The following is a 27,502-nucleotide window of genomic DNA, read 5'->3' on the forward strand; positions in this document are numbered from 1 at the left end:
GAGCATGATTTCTGGATCGTATGGTAAGAGGATGTTTAGTTTTATCAGAAACTGTCAAACTGTTTTCCAAAGTAGCTATGTCATTTTACATTCCCACCCACAGTGAATAAGAGTACCTGTTGTGCCACACCCTCGTGAGCATTTGATGTTGTCAGTGTTCTGGACTTTGGACATTCTAACAGGTAGTTAGTGTAGATAGTGGCATCTCACTGTTGTTTTCATTTGCATTTCCCAGATGATGTATGATGTGGAACATCTTTACATATGCTTATTTACGAGCTGTATATCTTTTGTTGGGGAAGTGTCCATTCAGGTCTTTTTTGGAGCCCGTTTTTAATTGGGTTGTTTGTGTTCTTATTGTTTAGTTTTAAGAATTCTTTGTATATTATGGACAATTTTTTTTTTTTTGAGATGGAGTCTCACTCTGTCACTCAGGCTAGAGTGCAGTGGTGCGATCTCAGCTCACTGCAGCCTCTGCCTCCTGACTTCAAGCAATTCTCATCCCTCATCCCCCCCGAGTAGCTGGCATTACAGGTGTGTGCACTCTGCATGGCTAATTTTTGTATTTTTAGTAGAGACAGGCTTTTGCCATGTTGGCCAGGCTGGTCTTGAACTCCTGACCTCAGGTGATCCGCCCCCCCTCTTGGCCTCCCAAAGTGCTGGGATTACAGGTGTGAACCACTGTGCCCAGCCTCTTATGGACCATATTCTTTTATCAGGTATGTATTTTGCAAATATTTCCTCCCTGTCTGTGGCTTGTCTTTTCATACTCCTGACAGTGACTCTTGCAGCACAGAAACTTTTAATTTTAATGAAGCTCAGGTTGTCAACTCTTTCATGGATTGTGCCTTTGATGCTGCAACTAAAACATCATCACCAAACCTAAGGTCATCTAGATGTTTTCCTATGTTATCTTCTAGATTTTACACATTTGCATTTTACATCTAAGTCTGTGTTCCATTTTGAGTTAATTTTTGTGAAGGGTGTAGAATTTGTGTCTACATTAATTTTTTTCACATTCAATTATCTCCGTAAGTTTACGACAGTAGAATGTTTAAGTTTTGTCTACAGAGACCAAGAGACAAGGCCTTATTTTTGTTACCTTCAACGAAGGACTATCTGTACACACCTCTGTCATCACAATGATCGCACTCTGGCTTAATGATCTCATTTACCAGTTTGTGAGTGGACAATGACAGCAGCTGTTCCCTGAAACCCAGAACTTACTACAGGGCCTTGGCAAATTACAAACATAATAATAGCTAACAGTTACTGAACAATTACTATGTGTCAGTCCTTGATGTAAATGCTTTAAATGTATTAGCACATTTTCTCCTCACACCAACACCATTAGGTAAGTTCTTATTATCCTCATGTTACAGATGAGAAGCTTGAGTTTCAGGGAGGTTGAGCAACTTGCCCAAGGTCACACAGCTAGTAAATAAAAAGGGCCAATGCCTGAGCATTATGAGACACACGAAGTCAAGGCTAAATGAATAAATGAATGAAAAGAGATAACATTTACTAAATGCTTACTCTGTGCTAGGCACAATTCTAGGAGTGCTATGTCTATTATCACTTTTATTCTTCACAATATTTGTATGAGGTGGGTGCAATTATTACCCTCTTATTTCCTTCAAAGGAGGAAACTGAGCAAAGAGAGTTTAAACTTACCCCAAACCACAAAACTAGTAAGTGATGGGGCCAGGATTAGAATCGACTCCCAAAGTCATGTTTTTATGCTTTGAATAAATAAATAAGTGTTAAAAAATGAATTATAATATAACTTAGTAGGGAATCACACATCTAAAAAAGTTTTCATAGGAATCACAACCCTATGAAAACAACTAATCTCAGAAAATGACAAAACTTTCAAGCAGCAATACAAAGTATGGTTAGTGGTCTCCACTATGAAATTCTCCAAATACATGTATGTGTGGCCTAAATTGGAGATAATATTTTGGTGCATGCTTTCTTTTTGTGGCTGGTATCTCTAAAGAAAAAATCCATTTGGTTTGGCCTCTCTTGGGAAAACAGATTTGAAAGATTTTAAATCAATTATGTACAAAAAAGAAAGTAAATCATCATAGAAAAAACTCTAGATAATTTTCAAAATGCTTCACAAATAGAACATTCCTATCCTACATCCTCCACACTTCCCTCTTCAAAAATATTCCTCAGCTACAAACTTCCCTGAAGGAGCAGGAGCCAGAAATAAATGGATAAATGGGAGCAGTTAAATGAGGAGAGAAAACAACAAGCATCATAAAAAAAAAAAAAAAAAAAAAAAAAAAAAAAAAAAAACCAACTTTGTATTTTCATCAACAGCACTGAGAGGGCAGTTCTCTGCTTCCCAACAGCTGCATAATGTTCAACAAAATTTTGCCTGTCTGGATTTATGAAGTATAAAAAATGACCATCATAAGATCTGAAAATGATGAGACTAGTTCTGAAATCACCGTGTCAACATTCAGAAATTGCAGTGGAAAGAAAATAAAAATGATTAAATTTTTTTGTGGCAGAAGGTGCCGGCACGCAGAGCACAAGCAGCCGTTTCCACAGGGAAGCATTCGTCTTAAGTGCGCCATAGATGGCGGCCAGGAACAGGCGGTTGGGGCAGATGGGTGAAAGAAAGCTTGCATTACTTTGGTGCCTGCAGAAGAAGGGAAGGGTGATTATATCCTCACTCTAAGTTACATTAGCTCTTTCCATGAACGTCAAATCTTGCTATCTCAGTTAGTCCCAGGGTGATCAAGCATCTTCTACAGTCAACAGAGGCACTCTGTGGGTAATAATTACGCCTATTAGTGAGCACACCATGTTAAGAACAATTCTGTTCAGCTGATATATTCCCTTATTTAATTTCCAAAAACTCTGAGTAGGTACTATTATCAACTTCATTGTATACATGAGGAAACCAAGACACAGGTAAATTAATTGTCCACAGTAAAACAGGTAGAAAGGAAAAGTCTGGGATTAAACGAGAGACAATCTGACTCCAGATACCATAGATACCACCCCCTCCTTTTTTTTTTTTTTCTTTCGAGACAGGGTCTTTCTCTGTTGCTAAGGCTAGAGAGCAGTGACACAATCATAGCTCACTGCAGCCTCAATCTCCTAGGCTCAAGCAGTCCTCTTGCCTCAGTCTCCTTAGTAGCTGAGACTACAGGCATATGCCACTACGTCTGGCTAATTTTTTTAATGTTTTGTAGATATGGGGTCTTGAAATGTTTCCCAGGTTGGTCTCAAACTCCTGACCTCCAACAATCCTTCTGCCTCCCATCTTGCTGAGATTAAAAGTGTGAACTACCGTGCCCAGCTGAAATCCACCCTTCTAACATTCTATGCCAGAGGATTGCAAACAGCAACAGGCTGACCAAATCAGTTCACTGCCTCTTATTCCAGTGACCCATGAATTAAGAATAGTTTTTACATTACTGGTTGGGGGGAAAAATAAACAGAAGAATATTTTGTGATACATGAAAATCATGTAAGTTTCACATTTCATTGTTAATACATAAAGTTTCATTGGAACATGCTGTCTATGAGTGCTTCTGTGCTACAGTGGCAGAACTGAGTAGTTACAACAGGTGGAGGGCCTGCAAAACCAACAGTATTTCTTCTTTGGATCATCACAGGAAAAGTTTTCTGAGGCCTTGTTTGTGCAATACTGAGCAAGGGGCTGAGGAGGATATTTCAAATACGTAGTACCCGAGTGATGATCTGTCCTTCCACTGCTGTCCGGTTGAACCTTCTATTCCACCTACTTCCATCTATCTCATTTTCCTATCTTTGCTCTTGTGAGAGAATGTGGGACAACAAATTTCTGACCCACTCCTCATAAGTTGGCTTATTTTGTCTTGAAACATATGGAGAGGAATATAACTATGATACACTAGCAAAGATGAATGAGGACATTCCATGCAAAATTGAATTAGAAAGCCAAATCTCCCAACTACAGTTATTGTGACTTGAAAAAATACTCAGACCATTGTTCAAGGTGGAAAGGAGGCATAAGCATCCAAAATTTTACTCTAATTAGATTTCTCTCATCAAAGAATAAAAGGTTAAGCTCTTGCCCAGAGAAGGCAGTCTCTTTAGCTGATCCAGTCACTTAACTACCTTCGCTGTAGCTCAGCAATTCTCATCTGAGAATAAGAAAATGCAAGTGAGTCACTCTTGCTGAAGACACCTGTGTACATAAAACAGCAATCAACAAGGAAAAGGAAAAGGTAATTGGGAAAGTAGTGCTTCAGCTTCCCGGATGGCTGTATTTTAAATATTTTAATACATAAATTAAGTCCACATTTAATTTAAACATTAGTTTGATAAAAAATTCAGCTGAATACTTCATGCATGACTTTTATCGCCCCGAAATCACTATAGCAACAGCACAGGAGACTGACTCAGCATTTCCTTAACCACAGTTAAGTGGGTAACCAATCAAAGATGTGAACTCTATGAAAAGACTGTAAAATATACATCATTAAACTGGTAAAGCTCTGGTTTTCTCTTGAATTAATATGCATTCCATAAGAACAGGAAGCAAATGGGTAAATATTATTATCTCCAAAGAGGAACTATTACCCTGCGCTCTCAAGGGGACTCATCTGAATATGTACAGTGGATTGAAAGGTCCACAAGAGCTTGATTCTTTGACATCATGTGGGTTTTTCTCTCTGTTCCTTTGTGCAGCTCTTAACCTCCACAGACTCTCTACTAGCTAGTGGCATTAAGTCTTCTATACAAAAGGTTTTTCCATGATGGAGGTAAAGCAGCAAAGGAGAAGTCAAATAGAGCAGCCTTGTAGGCTGCCAGTAACGTAGGTAGTGCAGTTTTACAGATATGATGACATCCCAGGGGCAACACCAGAGGGTCTAACTTCACATTCTTGACCCAGAATATAGCTAAGTCTATCAAGAGAAGAAACTGGCTTCTATTCTGGTTCCTTCAAAATAATTAAATAGGAGATACGGTGTAGCATGACTGTGAGCTATCTGAACCTTTGATGGCTTTTTCTTTTGGTTCTCAAGAAGAGTCTAAGATGCCCGCAAAATCAAACATTTAAAAATCGAACAACCTCATTTTATAGATGAGGAAACTGAGGCTGTAAGAATTGAAGTACATGTCCAGGTCCACCCAGCTGATTTATGGGAGAGTGACGTTTTTATGGAGCCTCCAAGTATTTCATTTCCATTACATATACCACCCTGACTCCCTATTCTTCCAAGCATGGAGCCAATTGTTTCAAAAGATGATGCTGGATCACTATGCATTCTACTGAACTCTGGGTTGCCAAAAGCTAGCACTGCTTATTGAAACACATGGTTAAAAACATGTGTCTAGAACAGGAGAAGACATTCTCATGGCTTGTTCTGTCCTGGAGAAGCAGTGAACACTCAATTTATATAATCGAGACAAGTGAGACAAGTTTAAAGTTGCTGCCTATGGCATCACCCTTGAAAAGCAGTGAATTAATCAGTAGAAAGTGTTTTGATCTTTGAAGTACACTAACACTTTAGGTAAGCTAATTCAGCAGAATCTATTAGGAACAGGCATAATATGGTAGACATTTTCTTTTGAACTACAATAGTATTCCATTATACACACTCAATAGAGTCTAGGAGAAAACAGTTGTTTTGGCAGGGTTCAGTATTTCTTCAGTTATTAGGATGTTATAGAAAAATAGGGAATGTTTATTTGCAAAGTCATTCTCATTACTAGGAAATATGGCAGGAGGGGCTAAGTTGGAATAAATCCATAGTTGCATAAACATGCCCTGCCCTCCCACTCCTTTACTTCATTGCACACATTCCTTCCACAGCCTGAAAAAAAATCTCACTCTTCTTTCTACTTTCAAGATTCAAGTCAAGGACTGGCTCTTCCAGGAGCTTTTTAGATCTTCCAAACTGAGTTGGTGGCTACTCATGTACAACTGAAGACCTCGGTGCATTTCTTCAGATTTCTGTCACTGAATTTACAAGGTTATATTGTGACTCTTATTTTGTGTTTGTTTCTCTCTCCTATTAGACTATAAACTACTTGAGAACAAAGGACTCAATTTTATTTACGATTGCTCCCCATAATACTTAGAATACGTAGGTGCGGCCAGGCACAGTGGCTCACGCCCGTAATTCCAGCACTTTGGGAAGCCAATGTGGGTGGATCATGAGGTCAGGAGATCGAGATCATCCTGGCTAACATGGTGCAACCCCGTCTCTACTAAAAATACAAAAAATTAGCCGGGTGTGGTGGCGGGCGCCTGTAGCCCCAGCTACTCGGGAGGCTGAGGCAGGAGAATCTCTTGAACCTGGGAGGTGGAGGTTGCAGTGAGCCGAGATCATGTCACTGCACTCCAGCCTGGGCGACAGAGCAAGACTCCATCCCAAACAACAACAATAAAAAACAAGTAGGTGCACGGTAAATGTTCATTATTTCAAATAATGTTTTGTGAATGATACTAATTTTTTATTGTGGGCACGTTCTAGCAGTTCACCAATCTCTTTCCTAAAGGCATGCCCTTGAAGACTTTGATATTTTGTTCTTTCACATACATTGACATTATTCTTTCATTCTTAAATGGACTAAATCATTTTGCTAAAATTCAGAGGTAGCCTGAATGCTGAAGCTGGCTGTGATCATCCAGCACGTTGAAGGTCTCCAAAAGTAGTGCACTTTGCTAGGGATGCTGGGGTGGTGAGAGTTGCATATGTGTTCTTCATCATAGTGGTTTTCCAACTCTTTCGACCCAGATCCACAGTAAGACATACATGTTACGTTATAACCATGTAGTTCATAGCTTTAGAACCAGGCTTCTGGGTTTGTGCCCTGGATCTAGAATTTACCAACTCTTTGTCCTTGGGAAGTTGTTTAACCCCTTGGTTTACTCATTTGCAAGTTTGGGTTGGTAATAAGATCTATCTCTTAGGACTGTTATGAGTATTCACTGAGTTACTATACAAAAGTTCTGACAACAATGTTGGGCACTACCTCAGTGTCAATCATTATATTATTCCTTATTTGCATAAGTGAAACTAGAAGTTTATAAAATAATACCCATATTATCTGAAATCTAAAAAAAAAGCATTTGTCATAAAACTTTAAATTGATTTTACAACCCAACATTGAGTGTCAACTTCCAATTTGAAAATAACAATGCTTATCAATTTCTCATCAAATTTCCAATTTGAAATTAATAACACTTATCCTTCTTAGTATATTCATTTTGCTAGAGTTTGGTAAAAACTCATTTTGTCATAGAATGGGCATAGAGACTATAAAATTTCAGTCAGAAAGAGACAATAAGAGTGGGTGCTTTCATCTCCCTGACTTATTTCAAGTATTTGATGAGCAAAAAAGGAGTTAAGGAGCTGGGTGCGATGGCCCTGCCTATAATACCAGTACTTTGCGGGGGTTTAGGTGGGGGAATTGCTTAAAGCCAGTAGTTTGAAACTAGCCTGGGCTACATAGTAAGACCTTGTCTCTACACAAAGTAAAAAATTAGCTGGGCCTGGTGGCGCATGCCTGTAATCCAAGTTACTCAGGAAGCTGAGGTGGGAAGATCACTTGAGCCCAGGAGTTTAAGGCTGCAGTGAGATGTGATCACACCACAACATTCCAGCCTGGGCAACAGAGTGAGATCTTATTTAAAAAAAAAAAAAAAAAAGTTACCCTGTTAATTCCCTTCATCATTGAATAGATTTGAATTCTGTCTTTTCCCTGTCACTTCTCTGCAATACGATGAGCATGTAACTTTCTGTAGATAGCCCTGCCACTGTTTTTTTTTTTTTTTTTTTTTTTGAGACGGAGTCTTTCTGTGTCGCCCAGGCTGGAGTGGAGTGACGCGATCTCGGCTCACTGCAAGCTCCGTCTCCCGGGTTCATGCCATTCTCCTGCCTCAGCCTCCCGAATAGCTGGGACTACAGGTGTCCACCACCACGCCCGGCTAATTTTTTGTAGTAGAGACGGAGCTTCACCGTGTTAGCCAGGATGGTCTCAATCTCCTGACGTAGTGATCCACCCACCTCAGCCTCCCAAAATCCCTGCCGCTTCTTGAAACCATTTATGAAGTAGGTACAACTTCAGAAGGCTATGCCTCAAAAATTAGAAGAATTAGAAAACTGTTATTTTCTTCTACTATAATTATAGTAACTGCTAACATTCACTCAGTACCTTCCTTGTGTGAGTTTAGTTCTAATAATTTTAATTCATATTATTCTACTTAATCCTAGAAAAAAAAACACACAACCCTATGAGATAGCTACTATTATTATTTACTTTACAATGGAAGAAATTGGGGTACAGAAAAGCTAAATGACTTACCAAGTCACACAGATAGTAGGGAGTGCTCTAGGACTGACCAATGACCACTCAGCCTGAATCAGTAACCGTGGGCTTAGCATGTGTCTCTGCAGTAGGGCTCTGTGCCCAAGGAGGACTCAGGCCCTGCATGGGACATTCTCAGAGAAAGACAAGGCACCTACTGCTGTGTCCTCTGAATTTTCTCTGATGGTACCTTTCCTCTACCCCAACTGGTTGATCAGGGGCTATTTATCCAACCCATTAATGTTTTTCTAAATCCTGGGCCTGGTCCTGTTGACCTTTTCTCTGGTCTTGCGAAATTACGCTGTACCATTTCACATGGAATTAGTCACTTTTAACCCTATACACCCTTGAAAATATGTACATACCTCAATTACAGGAGCTGACACCCTGCAGTATAATTGGCACTCTGTATAAGTCACCCACGCCAGGCTGGGGACTCCTCTGTGCTGTTCATATTCACATTTCTATCTGCAGTGTCTGGTATAGAGCCTGTGAAATAATTGGCCCTCAATAAGTAAGCACTGAACAAGCATGAATAGACAAACAGTTGACTCTTCACAGCGAAGGTGGGAAATCACTCTGTAATATCTCCTCATTCTTATTTCCCACCACTCTTCTTCACAGAGGCTTTGCCAGTGGACTGGAAAGTTTATGAGAATAGCTAATAAAATATTTCAGAATTTTCTTGCTTTGAAGGAAATGACTGTGATGATGTTACAAACTGAAGTGTTTTCCACACTAATGTCTCTTTTTCATTTTTTAATCATTTCCAATATTAAAGTGGTTTCCGATTCTCTTAAGATGTTATACTTTTGACTTAGGCAGATCTTGCTTACCTCCTTCAAATAAATCATCATTTCCTGTCATTGGCAGTCTCAACAAGTTCCCACCCCACCCACCTTCTCTGTGGGTGTGAGCCACTTCTGAGACTGTCAGAAAACATTTCCTCATGAAGATGTGGTGTGTTCTGCACATCAGTGCTAGAATAATCTCATCAATAAACCCAAATATTCAACTACTATTAACAACCTAAAAATTAAGTGACTAAATTTCTATCTGTAACTACTGTCCTTTTCTCTTTCAAAAAAATATATCCAGCTTCAATATTCTGCATTCTCCTTTCTATCTTAAGATACTACTTAAGCCAACAATTCTTAACAACTCAAACAAATATTTTATAAAGGTTTTCTATCACAATTATAATTTCAAAAACATCGGGGCTGGGCACAGTGGCTCATGCCTGTAATCCCAGCACTTTGGGAGGCTGAGGCGGGCAGATCACGAGGTCAGGAGTTCGAGACCAGCCCTGGCCAACCTAGTGAAACCCCATCTCTACTAAAAATACAAAAATTAGCCGAGCATGGTGGCGGGCACTTGTAATTCCAGCTACTCAGGAGGCTGAGGCAGGAGAATTGCTCGAACCCAGGAAGTGGAGGTTGCAGTGAGCCGAGATCACGCTATTGTACTCCAGCCCGGGCAACAGAGTGAGACTCCATCTCAAAAACAAAACAAAACAAAACACAAGAACAATAGTTAGAAATGCAATTCTACAAATGCCCTCATTTGTCATAATTAGGGTGAACAAATTCTTACATTTTTATTACTTTTTAGTTCACGAATTTACTGAGGCTTGAAAACATTTAATGTTATACATTTGATTAACTCAGTTTTAGAAGAATAAGTGTATACAGTCAATAATATGACACTGGGATCTTCGTAAAGATGTATCATACCCAAACCACCAAAAAACCCAGCAAGTTTAATCATATTATTTTTCATGATCCAAATGTGTTTATACAGTCATAAATGTATTAAGCTTTTATTATGTGCCAAGTGCTGTACTAAGTGCCTGAGATGTATATGTCATGTACACACTACTCTATGGATTGTATTTTAAGTCAGTCACTTCAGAAAACCAATTCACTCATTTATACAACATTTTGTACTATACACAAACCACTTTCTTTGTGTGGCGATGTGCTCTGTTACATGCTGGAGAACACACACAATACATTAAGGAAAGTTTGCCCTAAACACAAAGAGTTACTTTCTGCTTTGAATTCTTTATATGTGGTCCTTATGTAGATTTGTATGAAAACAAATTTGAGTTTTCTGAACTATAATTTCAAATGGCCTGGATAGCCTTTTGGGTGAAAAAACAATCTGATGTATAGAACTGCAGTGTGACTCGTTGGGACACAGTAGAACAAATTAAGTGTACAGATTTTGGTGGCTTTTAATTCCTGCTCTGCCACTCATCAGCTATATAGTGTCAAAGAAATTGTTTAACCTTAATGTCTCAATTTCCTTATCTGAAATATGGACAATAATAATTCCTTTGTGGTGTCAGGCTTAAAAGGTTATCAGGCTTAAAAGTATAGTGCTGGCCGGGTGCGGTGGCTCATGCCTGTAATTCCAGCACTTTGAGAGACTGAGACAAACAGATCACAAGGTCAGGAGACCGAAACAATCCTGACTAACATGGTGAAACCCCATCTCTGCTAAAAATACAAAAAATTAGCCAGGCATGGCGGCACATGCCTGTAATCCCAGCTACTCGGGAGGCTGAGGCAGGAGAATCGTTTGAACCCAGGAGATGAACGTTGCAGTGAGCTGAGATCATACCACTGTACTCCAGCCTGGGTGACAGAGAGAGACTCTGTCTCAAAAAAAAAAAAAAGTATAATGCTTATACAGTGCTTAAGACTTAATAAGTGCTTAATAATCAACAGCTGTTCTTGATCATGATCATCATTATTAGAGCTAATATTAATAAAAATAGAACAAAAAAAAAGTTGACAAAGTATGCTAACACCTTAAAAAATAACAGTCTTTCTGTTGACACTGTATTGTACTTTTACCAATGTTATCTTTTTAAATACAAGCATATCAGTAAAAGATAAGTTGAGATCTGTATCTTAAATCAAAATAGATGCCAGATGAATTAAAGAATTAAATTTTAAAATGAAATTGCTGAAATATTAGGAAATAAGATTCGAGGTTTGTAGTGATAGAAGAAAAGATTAAAATTTTACACTATGTAATATTAAAAAGCTCTGTATGTAAGAAGACAATGATGTAAAACCACAGATACATTGAATGGATAATTTAATGGATATATCTTTTATATAATGAGTTCAAACAAATAAGAAAAACACTAGCTTCAAAAGGTAAACATGTACAAATACTTCACATAAAATATTTCTAAAGCATTAAAAATGTGAAGTTAAGTTGATTTCAATATTATTTTGTCTATTGAAGAAAGATATTTAAGAAGGGAATGCTTTGTGCAGGAAAGGATACAGCATATGAGGAAATAAATATAAAATAAGTAGCCACATAATAGATTTAAACCTAACCCCAGTGATAACTAGATTAAGTGAAAATGATTTAAACACTTTGATTGAAAGTCACATGTTATAAGATTGAGTAAAAAAGTAATATTCAACTATGTTATTACAAGAACCCATTTAGAGTAAATATACAGAAAGGTAAAAGGATAGAAAGGAATACAAATGAGGAAACTAATTATAAGTAAGCTAGAGTGACTACACCAATACCAGGTAAATAAACTTCAAAATAAGTTATATTAGGGATAAAGAGAAACATTTCATAATAGTAAAGGGGACAATTAATCAAGGAGACATCGAATAACAAAGTTTCACAGGACGTGGTTCAAGAAGTGACAGAAGTGAAAATAAGAAATAGGAAACTCCACAGTTATCTTTGAATACTTTTGCACAATATCTCTGTAATTGATAAAACAAGTGAACAGAAAAATCAATAGCGATATAGAATACTTAGCCCTACAATCCATCTTGAACAAATCGACATTACAGAATGCTCTACTCAGCCAAAGCAGAACATATGGAGAATTCATCAAGATAGACTATATGATAGTCTATAAAATAAATCTCCATAAGTGGAAAAGGATTGACATCATGCAGAGTATATCTTTTGTCCACAATAGAATTAAAGTTGAAATCAATAACAAAACCCTATATGGAAAATCTGCAAATATATGAAAGTTAAATGGCACACTTCTAAAGACTAAAAGATGATATAAAAGGAAAACTGGAAAATATATTTAACTGAATGAAAATAAAAATACAACATATCAAAATTAATGGAACTTAAAGTAATATTGGGAGGGAAATGTATAGTCCTAAATGCTTACATTTTAAAATGAGAGTTATAAATCAGTGATCTAAGCTTTTACCATAAGAAGCAAATGGGAGGGTGGTCAGGGGAGGAGAGGATCAGACAAGATAACCATTGGGTAATAGGCTTAATATCTGGGTGATGAAATAATCTGTGCAACAAACCCCTGTGACACAAGTTTACCTGTGCAACAAACCTCCACTTGTACCCCTGAGCTGAAAAGTTAAAAAGGAAAACAGTCCCCTTAAAATAATTATTTCTTATACCTTTTCTACATGTATGCATAATAAACCATGTCTTCCTCATTTTATATTTGTGTGTTTTGTGAACCAAATATTTTATAATTATTTTTAAAAGAAGCAAATTGAAGCCAAAGTAAGAAGAAGAGAAATAATAATAGAGAAAATAGTAAACAATTAAACTAAAGGTTGATCATTTGTAAATGTCAATAAAATAAATAAACCTATAACTAGAGTTATCATGAAAATAAGGAGATTGCATGAATTTCCAATAGAAAAAATAAGAGTGAACATCACTATACATTGAGCAGATATTATAAAGAGGGAAATACTCTGAAAACTTAATGCAAATAAAATAGATAACATTAGCTAAACAGGATAAATTCATTGAAAGACAAAGTAATCACAACTACTTAAGAAGACATAGATAACATGAATAGCTCCAAATAAAAATCACATTTCTAATTAAAAACCTTTCAACAAAGAGAACTCCATGTTCATATGATTTCACTGATGAACTCTACCACATACTTAAACAGGAAATGATACTAATCCTATGAAAAATATTTCAAAATATATAGGAAATGGGAAGACTTATCAACTTACTTTATCAGGTCAGTGTTGACTTGTTAAAAAAACAGACAAATCCCAGCACTTTGGGAGGCCGAGGCGGGCGGATCACAAGGTCAGGAGATCGATACCACAGTGAAACCCCGTCTCTACTAAAAATACAAAAAATTAGCCGGGCGCGGTGCCGGGCGCCTGTAGTCCTAGCTACTCAGGAGGCTGAGGCAGGAGAATGGCGTGAACCCAGGAGGCGGAGCTTGCAGTGAGCCGAGATCGCGCCACTGCACTCCATCCTGGGCAACAGCGTGAGACTCCGTCTCGAAAAAAAAAAAAAAAAAAAAAAAACAGACAAAGACTTCATAAAAAAAGAACTACCTGAAACTGTGTAATTTATAAAGAAAAGTTGAATTGACTCACAGTTCCACATGGCTGGGGAGGTCTCAAGAAACTGACAATCATGGAGGAAGGTGAAAGGGAAGCAGGCACCTTCTTCACAAGGTGGCAGGAGAGACAGAGTGAGAGGGGAAGTGCCACACATTCAAACCATCAGATCTCATGAGAACTCACTGTCATGAAAACAGCATGGGGTAAATCCATCCTCATGATCCAATCATCTCCCACCAGGTCCCTCCCCTGATGTATGAGGATTAGAATTCGACATGAGATTTGGGTGGAGACACAGAGTCAAACCATATTATTCTGTGCCTGGCCCCTCCCAAATCTCATGTCCTTCTCATATTTCAATATGCAACTATTCCTTCCCAACAGTCCCCCAAAGTCTTAACTCATTCCAACATTAAATCAAAAGTCCAAGTCCAAACTCTCATCAGAGATAAGGCAAACCCCTTCTGCCTATGAGCCTGTATAATCAAAAACAAGTTAGTTACTTCCAAGATACAATGGGGATACAGGCATTGGGTAAATGCTCTTGTTCCAAATGGGAGAAATTGGCCAAAACAAAAGGGCTGCAGGCCTCATGCAAATGGAAAATCTAGAAGGACAGCCATTAAATCTTAAAGCTCCAAAATAATCTCCTCTGACTCCATGTCTCACAGCCAGGGAATGCTGATGCAAGAGGTGTGTTCCCAAGACCTTGGGCAGATCCACCTCTGTGACTCTGCAGGGTGCAGCCCCTGCAGCTGCCTTCATGGACAGGCATTGAGTGCCTGTGGCTTTTCCGGGTGCACACTGCAAACTATCAGTGGATCTATCATTCCGGGGTCTGGAGGACGGTGGCCCTCTTCTCACAGCTCCACTAGGCAGTGCCACAGTGGGGACTCTGTGTGGGGGCTCCAACTCCATATTTCCCCTCTGCACTGCTGCAGTAGAGGCTCTCCATGAAGGCTCTGCCCCTGTAGCAGACTTCTGCCTGGATTTTCAGACTTCCACACATCCTCTGAAATCTAGGTAGAGTTTCCAAACCTCAGTTCTGGCCTTCTACACACCTGCAGGTTCAACATCAATGGAAGTTGCCAAGACTTTACATATTGATTCCAGTGACCAAATCTTTGCCGTGGTTTCTGTGTCTGAATCTTGACTCACTCAATACACTGCACCACATTCAGCACTTCTAAACCCAGAAACCCGAATAGTTATTTCTCACAGGAACCAGAGTCTCAGGCCAGGGCTCTCTGTTGCCAAATTTTCTACAGCTGTCACCTTTCTGAATGTTGCTGGTTACTTAAGACCCCATTTATTTCAGCTGCCTGGCCCTCCCGCAGCCTGGATTAGCCCACGCCACCAATTTCCCATCTCCAGACACCAAATTTTATTGGCATGGTTCAGTGGTTCTCAAACATCATTGTACACACCAAAGCTCCGGCCTCACTTTATGGCTAATTAGATAAGAATGTCTGCAAGAGGGACCCACATTTCTGTAATTTTAAAAACTCTCCAGTTGATTCTGAAATTCAGCCAGGGATGAGAAGCCTGAGAATAGAATCAGGTAAGTGACGGCACAAAGTGCTGGGAGCTCCAAAAAACTCAGCCATCAAGATAACATTTGTACTATTAAAATACCTTTAAAAATCAAAATCATTGGAAAAGAATCCATAATAAACAAAATATCAAAAATGTAAGTAAGGGATTAGTACTTGGAGCCTGAGGCAAAAGGCAAAATTCATAATACTGATCCTGCCTTTTAGAAAAAGAAATGTTCTCCCATTTTTGTGCAGTTATTTGCACATAGGGAGCATTTATTAGATATTATCTGAGTTTACAAATAGAAAACCTACCTTATGAAATCACGCTTTGAAAATATAATTTTGCAAAAAGCATGAAGTTGATTGGAAGTTTATTGAGAAGAAGAAAGTTGACTGATAGTACTGTACTGAATAGGCAAGTTTGGGGTGGTAAACTCAGAAACGTAGCCTCTCCAGAGTTGAAAGAACAAGTTTAGGGCTAGAAGGAAGCGGGACCAAGGACAGTCTGAGTCAGTGCACAAGGGAGAATGCCATATTAGAAAACCTGCCTGGTGGTCATCGGACGGTTGTCTCATCACAAGCTCAAATGCCTCATGGCCAAAGCTGCGTCATAAAATCACACTCCTGTCTCCCCAAATCCCTGGCCATTTTACACAGCTGACTCTTGTCATCTATTACTCCTAGTCAGAATGTCTTCACTTTCCCTACCTTTCAAAGGAAAGCTGTGCTTTCCTTCAAGACTGTTCTCAGGTGTTACGTTGCCTCAGAAGCCCTCTCTGTGCCTCAGTTGACTGCCCTGACCACCCACAAATGCCTTCCCTTCATAGTCCAAACCCTGTGAGTGCACATTTTTAGTGCATATCTCACTGTAACTGTTTACAAACCTGCTGCTCCCAATAGACCACAACCTACTTGGAGGTAAAAACAAAATTTTATGTACTAACTGCCTGACACATAGTAGGAGCTTAATAATTATGTGTTTAAAAAAAAAAAAAAACCAGAGACACAGAAAAGAGACTCTGAATAATGGCCTTGCCTGTAAGTGTTGAAGAATGGCAATAAGAAAAGAATTGGAGTGTAGGTGGAATCGAGACATTCCACAGGTATGTCTTATATGGGTTCTCTCCTCTCATCTTGAAAACTCAACTATAAGACTTGAAGTAAGCTGTTTTTAGGAGGCCTGAAGGCTAACTAAACTCCTTGGGGGAACAAGATGGGAAGATGGGCTTTACGAAGTAAGACTTTTTGAGAAGAATTTTGGTTTGGAAGTGGTGGGGGTAGGGTGCAGTAAGGAGGAAACACCTTCATTTTAGGAAGCATTTTTCATTCTGAAAAGCAGGAGGCTAGACAAGAGACAAGCTTTTCAGAGTAATCTCTGTCGTCTAGGCCAGGGAGAAAGGCATAGGGGATATCCATTGTCCAGCGTGCTAAACCAGGTGGAGGAGAAAACTAGAACTCAGACAAAAATCCTGCTTGGGATAAAAGAATGTGCATTTGGATGGTGCCCTCCCCTGTCTCTCTCAGGAACTTGGGTTTGAGGCAGGGATCAGAACTCAAATGGTGGCAGAGGGCAGGGATGCATGACTGAGAGATGCTGGAGGTAGTGTGGAGTGAGGAACAGGACACATGTCCTGCATCAGGGACCCCTATAAACTCCTGACCACAACACCCACTCAGCCATAAATGATTATTTCTGTGAGGAAATGCAAGCCCCCCTCATTGCCAGACCTTTCAAATGTTTATGATAACAATCCCAATTTAACATTCAATTTCTCTATTTTGAAAGGTAAAAAATAATAAACTATGTTAAATCCCTTGGGCCTACCCTGTACAGACCAAACAATACATGTCTGAAGGCTGAATGTGGGCTCACATGTCATTAATTTGTAACTACAAATAATTGGGAAGGAGAAATGGATATTCAAGGATTCCTCAGTGGTTCAATGGGTCAAAGTCATTCAGTATCATCCAGAACTTCACCTTTACCTTCATCTCATTATTACCCAGATTTGGGCATGTTTTTGATATCCCTATGGTCCTGTCTACTCAAAATAGACTCTTCTATTGACCTCTTCTAGAGGGTTTTGTTATTTTATTTTATCTTTTTATTTTTTGAGATGGAGTTTTGCTCTTGTCACCCAGACTGGAGTACAATGGCATGATCTCGGCTCACTGCAACCTCTGCCTCCCAAGTTCAAGCAATTCTCCTGCCTCAGCCTCCCGAGTAGTTAGGATTACAGGCACGTGCCACCAAGCCCAGCTAATTTTTGTATTTTTGGTAGAGACGGGGATTCGCTGTGTTGGCAAGGTTGGTCTCAAACTCCTGACCTCTGGTGATCCACCCACCTCAGCCTCCCAAAATACTGGTGGGATCACAGGTGTAAGTCACCATGCCCGGCCTACAGGTCTATTCTTAATCCACCAGATACCTTACAGGAAATTTAGCTAAGGGTATTTTTTCATTGTCAGTTAATAAAATAAAAGTGGAGAAGCATTCGCATTTGATGTATTCAGTTGTTATCTTGAGAAAAGACGCATGTTTTCCGAGCTTCCATTAAAAAAATACAGATTTAAGACCAGGCATAGTGCCTCACACCTGTAATCCCAGCACTTCAGAAGGCTGAGGTGGGTGGGTCATTGGAGCCCAGAAGTTCAAGACCAGCCTGGGCAAAATAACAAAACGCCATCTCTACAAAAGAATACAAAAATTAGCTGAGCGCGGTGGTGTGTGCCTGTAGTCTCTGCTACACGGGAGGCTGAGCTGGGAGGATCACTTGAGCCCGGGAGGTCAAGGCTGCAGTGAGCTGTGATCATGCCACTGTGCTCCAGTCTGGGTGACAGAGTGAGATCCTGTCTTTAAAATAAAAAAAAAGTATAGATTTGCCCACTGGCTACTTTAGAGAAATAATAAAGCTGAAGCGTACTTTTCTTCAAAAGATGTGTCTATAAATTTTCATTTCAGAGGTTTGGTAACAGAATGGCACTGGTATAGATTTTTACTAGATGATTTTTCCACCTAGAAATAAACTGAGACAAAACATTGCTAGGCGGTTCATGTGATTGGAAATCCAGAGGACAGGCGAAGGGGAAAAGCACCCAGGGCCGATAGATTCTATAAAGTGGTCCAGAAATAGGAGTTGAAAAACTTAACAGACCCTACGCAGTTTAAATTGATGTTCCTAGCTCAAAGAGGCCTTTTAAAAATAATTGTTATAAGCATCAGCAGATTGCAGCTGAAATGGTTTGAAATCAATTTTAACTCATTTTCCATTCACAAAATATGAGAGGAGGAAGCCAATGGTACTGATTCACTTGAGAAACAGTACAAGGGTTTTCATAGTAGAGAAATAGGTTGATTTCAGTTCAGACAGATATTTCAAGCTTCAAGGGCCGTGTCTAGACTGAGAAGGATTTGCTAACCCCAAAGTCCTATCAAACAAGGAGTGTAAATGTATTTCAGAGCAGCTTAGGTACTGGCGTTTCTGCAGAACTTAGACGATCAACAACGACAAGGCCAGCTGCTTCTAGACCCCTGGCTTATGATTTCAGCTTTCCAAATTAAAGACGGTCTCATCAGCACATTTAATAGTAAATCCTCCAAGAGCAGAAGACTCTGAGTCAGTGAGGACTGACTGGCATTTGTGAGTGTGTGTGTGTGTGTGTGTCTGTGTGTGAGAGAGCGAGCGAGCGAGCGTGTATGTTCTCATTAGGGGACGATCTATGATTTGACAGCCTCACTGCTGCTGCTCCTGCTGCTGCTCCTGCTTCTGCTGCGGCTGTATGGTTTGTCATTAGTTGGAAAGCGCTGTGAGGCTTTGGAGAAACTGCAGTTTTAAAGACTGAGCACTGCTAAGTGGTCTCCCTCTCAAATAGAGTAGATGAGATTTTCCGAAAGATTAGAAACTTGGAACTATTACCACTTCATCTACCCAGAAAATCAGGCAGTGCTACAGAGGATAAGGTAAGAGAAGGAATTGTCCTCTCTTGTATCTGTGGGGCAGGGGGCATGGGGAAATGTCATCGCAAAGGCTTTCTATTTTATACCAAAGACATCTCACCCTCTGAGAGCAAAAGAGGCAACAGCTAAATTTGTAACAAGCTTGATTATCGAGCTTCTTGGCTTTTTCCTCTGGTATCTTTTTCTTCTTCATCATACTTTTGCCAGGCATCTAAGAGGTGTATTAGTATTTATTTTTCAGTTAGCAGATATTATTTAATTTTTTTTCAATCGGGCATTGTTTCAAAACAAGGAGTTTTTACTGTTTCTCTTTTCTTAAGCATTTTTCTCTGTTAAGAGGGAACTGATCCCTCTTAATGTGAGCTGGTCAAAACAGTTACTCCATTCTACACTAGAGATGCAATAAAGGAAGTTTTAAGAAGTACACATGAGCCCTATTCCCACAGAAAAATAGGAAGTGAAAGGAGTGGAAGTGAGGGTTATTTGTGATTGGGACTTGATCAGAAATTGTAACACTATTAATGAATATGTACTATGACCCTTCACAGGGAGATGGAACTGCTGCAATAAAGGTGAGCGCTGGAAAGAAGATGTTTTGAGAAGTCAGTGTTTCTGAGAAACTTTAAGCCACTAAAGATGGAAAACGAGACAGTCAGTGAACTGAACCAAACACAGCTTCAGCCACGAGCAGCGGTGGCCTTAGAATACCAGGTGGTCACCATCTTACTCGTGCTCATTATTTGTGGCCTGGGCATTGTAGGCAACATCATGGTAGTCCTGGTTGTCATGAGAACCAAGCACATGAGGACCCCCACAAACTGCTACCTGGTGAGCCTGGCAGTAGCTGATCTCATGGTTTTGGTGGCCGCAGGCCTCCCCAACATAACAGACAGCATCTATGGTTCCTGGGTCTATGGCTATGTTGGATGCCTCTGCATTACTTACCTCCAGTATTTGGGAATTAATGCATCCTCTTGTTCAATAACAGCCTTTACCATTGAGAGGTATATAGCAATCTGTCACCCCATCAAAGCCCAGTTTCTCTGCACGTTTTCCAGAGCCAAAAAGATTATCATCTTTGTCTGGGCTTTCACATCTATTTACTGTATGCTCTGGTTCTTCTTGCTGGATCTCAATATTAGCACCTACAAAGATGCTATTGTGATATCCTGTGGCTACAAGATCTCCAGGAATTACTACTCACCTATTTACCTAATGGACTTTGGTGTCTTTTATGTTGTGCCAATGATCCTGGCTACCGTCCTCTATGGATTCATAGCTAGAATCCTTTTCCTAAATCCCATTCCTTCAGATCCTAAAGAAAACTCTAAGACGTGGAAAAATGACTCAACCCATCAGAACACAAATTTGAATTTAAATACCTCTAATAGATGTTTCAACAGCACAGTATCTTCAAGGAAGCAGGTAAGCAAAACCCAAACTCCAAGTCAATAGAGGAAATGTGGGATAGAGTTCCTTGGAGATGGGAACAACTTTGCCCTGTTTAACTGATGGCAAAACCGAAATACAATCATGCAAATGTTTCACAGTGTAAGCTTCTGCCTAACATATTAAATCCATCTCTAAAGCAACTGGAGATCTAAAAATAGATAGGGAAAATTGGATAGCACATCAGCAGGTATCAGTTCAGGTGCTATTAAGATACAAAGAAATATAAACAGAAACTCTGGAAATTTACCTTTAATATGTTTGTGCCTCTCTGGAAATGTTATCAGAATATTTGGACAATTTCTGGCTTCTGTAGGAAAGAATTCTATTGCATGATAAAGAATTATCTTAAAAATTCATTGCACAACAAATATTTGACAGGACAGTTTGAAAACAGGTTAGTTAAAAAATAAATGAAACTTTCTTTGCCATTCTACAGTTACTCACAATGGAGACATATACCTGGCAAAGGTTCTTGGACTTATTTGTGGTAGGCTTAGTGGGGGAAGATTCTATCACCCTCTCCTCCAGATCCTTGCACAGTGTCCCAGCATGCAGAAGCTGAAAATGCACTTTGCTCAGGAAATGTTCTAATAAAAAAGACAACATCAAGCTCAATTTTTCAGAAAGAATGACTCAATTTTTTAAAAAAATCTGTTTTTTTTTCCTAAAAATTCTTTTATGCTTTTAGATCACCTGAATGCCCATATAATTAGTTGAATAGTGGTTTCATTAGTGAACCAAGTGCAAAACTTTATTGCAGTACATATGATTTATGAAATGATATAGGAATAAAATACTTTTATATCATTTACACATTTATCTATGTTTATACACCTCTTCTAAGTTACTTATAAACTTAGCTTTAAGTTTCTTTTCCTTGTTTGGTAAATATAATGAACAGATGATAAATATTTATTCTCATAGTTAAAAAAGAAAGCTAAACTTGAAATCAACATGCTGATTCTTTTAAATGGGTTGAATTTTCTCATATTTCTTGCAAGGAATATAGTTCTCTCTGTGTACCTAGTTAGAAACTGAGCGTACTTTGTAAAAAAGTATATATATGAATCATTCCCACTGTTACTTCATAAATTCTAGTTGATATATGCATTGTAACCAGACACAGCGAAATAAACTGCTAAAAAATTTAAGAGTTTTAGATATGCATGAAATGAATAATGAGCCATAACTTAAAGGAAACATATACTGCATTTTAAATGTTGCTGTAATACCTGGTTTATATAGTACTTATTATTTAAGATAACTAGATGATAGGAGAGATGACCTAAGCAACTATTGCCAGCTCTTAGATTTCTTTTGCCTTGGATCTAGCAGTGCTACCTACTCTAAGGCTTATTTGGCCATTTATTACCCAAAATTTGATTAATGGAAATTTAGAGATCTATTGACTATCTTCCAAGACAAACGTTGACAATATAATAAGAAAGTAAAGAATATGTACATCTCAATTAGACACCAAACATGGGTTAATGTCAGCAGCGAGGAAGGTCAGGGAGTAAATTCATTCATTAGACTCCAATTTGCATTCCTGTTATAAATTTTTAAAACTTGTTTGTCTTGCCTAATGTCCTTTCTTTCCATTACAGTCATTAGTACCTATCAGCATTAATATGTTTTAATTTGCTAATTGTGTTACATATTCACATTCTTATTTCAAAACTGTTACCGATAAGCTGTCTTTACAGAGGCTGTATGATAGAAGAAAAAGCCAAAGCTTTGGCTCCAAACTTGGGCTTAAATGCCAGGATTCCATTCAAACTCTATAACCTTGGATAAGCAGAACTCTGTGAGCCTTAGTTTTGTCATCTATAAAACGAGATAAGTAGCAATATCCAAGATCCGTGTGAGGACCCATGAAATACCTCCTGAAAGATGCTTAAAGTGGAGTGGTGATTAATGCCTGAGTGTTAACTAGGCTCCTTCTTAATTTTAAAAATTTTGGCAACTGTGAGGGAACTACAGGTTTTTCCTTAAAAATCCACATTCACTGCTTTAACAAAGATTACTTGTTGAACAAATATGTATATGACATGGTAACTTCTTTACGGAGTTTGTTTTAATAATTAGAGCATTTGGAAATACATTCTGAGCATTTGGGGTTGTCACATTAACACCACTGTCAGCCTCCAAGAATAAGGAATGAAGTTCCCTTGTTGCAAACACCAATAACACCCTAACTGAGAAACATGGAGTGACATATAAGCCAAGAGGAGTGTATTTAAGCAATGTGCCTTGTAATTCAACCCTCATTATAGATGGGATGGGAGTTCAGAGAAAAGAAGGAAAATTACTGGGCTATAGGAATCAGAGAAGTCTTCAAGGAAGAGGTGGCTTTTGAGATGGCTCCGGAAGGATGAAGATAATTTGAAAAGTAGAAGTCAAGGACAGTATCCCATGCATAAAGCACAAGACATAGTGGCTGGGATGAGAATGGCGTGGGTTTGGAGAGGGGCCAAGTAGGGGCATATCGAGTGGAACTTATGGGATGGAGCGGCTTAGTTGTCTGAAATGAATGATGTATATAGGGGAGTAGTAAAAAGTAAGACTGGACTGATAGAAGTGTATGAGAGTGAAAGAAGAGAAAGAGACAGAGAGAGAAGGCTGTGGAGGATCCAGACAATCGGGCAAAGAAAGGAATTTGAACTTAATGCAGAGGCGACAAAGAATGTGAGTGATGAGCAGGGAGCAGCGATGATGAAATGGTATTTAGGGATGAGAAATCTGACAGCTCTTGGGGAGGCAGATTTGAAGAGAGAGAGATCGGTGGCAGAGAGACCACTTTGGAAGTTGTTAGTAGCGATACAGGCATGAGGCAGTAAGATCATCTATCAGGAGAATTTAAAGTAAAGAGTAAACCAGAAAGATGTTTCAAAGAAAGAAACGGTGTGAGGTAAACATATCCGACATAAAGGATGAAGAAAGGACAATTCAGCATGGCCCCAGGATTCTGAGTCTAGAAGAATGTGGTGCCCCTGATCAATAGAAATGAGAACAGTGAAGGGGAACCAGTTTTGTACAAAATTAGTGACCTGCTTTTTTCTTCTTCTAAAATACTTATTTTGTTAAATCTTTGAAAGGTTCAAACCTCCACCTTCTATAGCCAAAGGACTTTCATTTTAATATTTTCTCTGCATTTTTTTCTTTTAGGCAAGTTTAATTTACAGTTTAATAAATACTCATCTGGGTCAGGTCTTTCTAACCAAGTTCTTACATTCAAATGTGCATAGCCTAAAAGAGTCACATTTATAAAGGAAGTAAAAGAGCATTTACATGTAAAGGACAAATGTGAGTTTTTTCCTTGCTTATGTGTTTTTAACTTAACATTCTCTATGCAGAAAATCCAGGCCAGAATATTTTTCTTTTTTTCCAGAGATTCAATTATGTTTTAGGAAACCATCGAAATGTTGGGTAAATTAAGTAAGATAAATTACCCAAACTTATGGCTTGGAATTGTGTAAACCAAAAGGATTATCTCATTGACTAAATACATTGCTTTTATAGTTGGTTGTTTTAATATAAAAGAGGCATTGTTTAAATTTTCATATTTGCCTCATTTCAGCTCTATCTACACAATGCCTCCAGAGTCCCTCATTTCAGTCAATTCAGGGGTTCCACATTATGTAGATACAATATCTCTATTATTGACTCTGTATTTCTATGTAATTGATTGGATTTCTGGTATTTTGAAAGCACAGAAACACCTGAACATCTTAGTAAAATGTAATATCAATAAACACATTCAATTCAAATATGTACTTTCTACAGAATGCAGAAATATTCAGAATATTTTATAGATTTATAAAACAGGCTACCAGTTTTATTTTCAATGGAGTTACTTTAATATTTTTTTCTTAATTCTTACAGAATACCTAGTAGAGAAACCATGTAACATAGTCTTAATAGAAGCTCTAAGAGTAATGGCAGAATTCTTACTATGGAATTCACTTGACTCATCAAGCCTTAAAAATATCAGTCTTTGTTTCCAGGAAACTATTAAATATCTAGAAGGAATATTGGTAACCCAAGAAACAAAAACAACTTTCCTTTTTATTATTTATTTATTTATTTATTTATTTTTATTTATTTATTTTTGAGATCGAGTCTCCCTCTAGTCCAGGCTGGAATGCACTGGCGGTATCTCAGCTCACTGCAACCTCCGCCCCCAGAGTTCTAGAGATTCTTCTGCCTCAACCCCCTGAATAGCTGGGATTACAAGTGTGCACCAACACACCTGGCTAATGTTTTGCATTTTTAGTAGAGACAAGGTTTCACCATGTTGGCCAGGCTGGTCCTGAACTCCTGACCTCAGTTGATCCACCAGTCTCTGCCTCCCAAAGTGCTGGGATTACAGGCTTGAGCCATCGTGCCTGGCACAACTTTCCTTTTTAAAGTAATGCACACCTTTTGCTGTTATTGGTGGTGATGACACTGATGCTATAAAAGCAATCATGTGTATTATGGAAAATATAGAAAACTAGAATAGGAAAAAGCCACCTCTTACCTCCTGACCCCACCTCTCAAGGACCAAAATCATCATCATTTTGTTATATTGCTTTTCTTATGTTTTCACTGGATCTTTTTTTTTAACACAATTATAGTCAAATGTATATGTAGTTTTGGCTTCCAGGTTTTCCATATAAAGTTTTGGGAATAATATTCTCAAAGGGAAAGCACAAGGCAAAGCAAAAGAAAATGATCAGGATTGAGTTCGTTTCTCTGAGCCTCAGTTTTCTCATCAATAAGATAAGAAAAACAATGACCTCATAGTGCTGTTGCTGAAGTCATATGAGATATAACAGACAAAATTCAGGTTTGCTTTCCTCCCACCTGTCCAGCCACCTACTCTTCCCTCTCTCCTATGCGTCTCAGTGATCCCCACCTCACTGGGCACCCTCCCGACCCTCTCTTAAGCACACCTCAGTCATACAATGCTCATGGAAAATGAAGACACTCAGATAAAGAACTGGCTTCCATGTGTCTTCCCTCTTCTCCCCTGCCTTGCTCCAACTCCTACCTCTAGTGCTATTTACATTTTCTTTCTTTGTTTTTTTTTTTTTTTTTTTTTTTTTGAGACAGAGTCTCGCCCTGTCACCAGGCTAGAGTGCAGTGGCACGATCTCGGCTCACTGCAACCTCCTACTCCTAGGTTCAAGTGAATCTCCTGCCTCAGCCTCCCGAGTAGCTGGGATTACAGGCATGCGCCACCATGGCCAGCTAATTTTTGTATTTTTAGTAGAGATGGGGTTTCACCATGTTGGCCAGGATGGTCTTGATCTCCTGACCTCATGATCCGCCTGCCTTGGCCTCCCGAAGTGCTGGGATTACAGGCATGAGCCACCATGCCCGGCCTATTTACTTTTTAAAGAATACATATTTTGGGGTGTGAATGAATGTTTAATTAAATTGGGGGAAGATACTGAACAATAATGACCTACTGCAAAATTTTACTTAATGTTGACCCAGCTCTAGCTTTAGAACTTTGGCTTTCCCTCCAACTCATTAAAAAAAAAAAAAAAAAAAAAAAAAAGTAAAGGAGACTAAGAAGATAGTTACTGACCAGCCTTCACCTGTCTGGTGCTTGGATACCCCAAGGTTGCATTTTGAAGAATTCATGAGAGGCTATGTAAAACCTGCAAGACACATAGGAAAGGAGGCACATTGTTGGAATGTCAGGCAGTAGGGCTGACATTTGGAACCATAAAATCTCATAAATTATAAACGTAAGCAACTGCCAGTTCCACCTACATCTAAGAGAACCTTTACTCAACAGATTCATTCTTCTCCCCAGGTAGCTTAATCAATGATTAAGCTCACAGGGCAAATTAATGATATTAAACTCTTCAGTATTAGGCCTAAATTAGAGGTTTCCCAAGAGTACTGAGGCTACAGACTCATCTTTCATTTTATTTTTTTAATTTTTTCATTTTTCAATTTTTCTTTTTTTAGAGATGGGGACCTTGCTCTGTCATGCAGGCTGGAGTGTAGTGGTGCAATCATAGCTCACTGAAACCTCTACCTCCTGAGTTCAAGAAATCATCCTGCTTCAGTCTCCCAAGTAGCTGGGACTACAGGTGCACACCGTTGTGCCCTGTTCATCTTTCATTTTTAATTGTTTTATTTATTCCAATGTCTGGGTTCAACTATATGCTTAATAGTGTAAGTATCTCTAAGTTCAGGAGAAAAATGTATAATTTTTGTGACAGCTTACAGCTAAGTGTGCCATTTTATTTTTATTAAAGAATAGTTATCTATTTTCTGATTCACATCCTGTGTAAGAAAAGATTTCGTACATATCCTATAAATTATCTCCTAAAGTTGTGTGTTTTGTGTGCTTTGATTTAGATAAATACACATTGGTTATTCCTAATTTTATATTTGCATAAAAACTGCAAATATAAAATTAGGAATAAATAATGTGTATTTATGAATAATTGAGCCATAAGTTCACTAGCAGAGAAAAATAAATTATTCTATATGCCTACAAAAAAGAAAGACCAATGCTCCTATAGAATTCAATCTGTTCACACAAGAAACATCATAAAATCAGCTAAACTTGAAGATGACAAACTACTTTATACTTCTTTACATAGCCTCTCATGAATTCTTCAACATGCACACAGATACTCCAAGTTCTAGACACATGAAGTCTGGTTGGTAAGTATGTTCTTAGTTTCCTTTAGGTTTTTTTTTTTTTTAATGAGTTGGGGGAAAAAGCAAAAGTTATAATGCTTGAGCTGGGTCAGTGTTGAGCAAAAGTTTTGCAACAGGTCATTCTTATTTGATATGTTCCCTAATTTAATTAAACATTCGTTCACATCCAAAAAGCCCCTAGCACTATCCTAGGTATAGAGGCTACAG

General features: G+C 38.6%; 1 protein-coding gene across 1 annotated transcript in view; it reads left to right on the forward strand.

The window, feature by feature from the left end:
- The first annotated feature begins 18,936 nt into the window (after window positions 1–18,936).
- Window positions 18,937–27,502, forward strand: part of TRHR (thyrotropin releasing hormone receptor) — a 40,984-nt gene continuing 32,418 nt past the window's right edge. Inside the window, exons 1-2 of the mRNA XM_005563929.5 lie at window positions 18,937–19,175; window positions 19,721–20,597. Coding sequence (XP_005563986.1) covers window positions 19,809–20,597 — 789 coding nt within the window. The 5' untranslated portion in view covers window positions 18,937–19,175; window positions 19,721–19,808. The remainder of the gene's footprint in view (window positions 19,176–19,720; window positions 20,598–27,502) is intronic.

This window comes from Macaca fascicularis, chromosome 8, assembly GCF_037993035.2.
Source record: "Macaca fascicularis isolate 582-1 chromosome 8, T2T-MFA8v1.1".
In the NCBI taxonomy this organism is placed as follows: domain Eukaryota; kingdom Metazoa; phylum Chordata; class Mammalia; order Primates; family Cercopithecidae; genus Macaca; species Macaca fascicularis.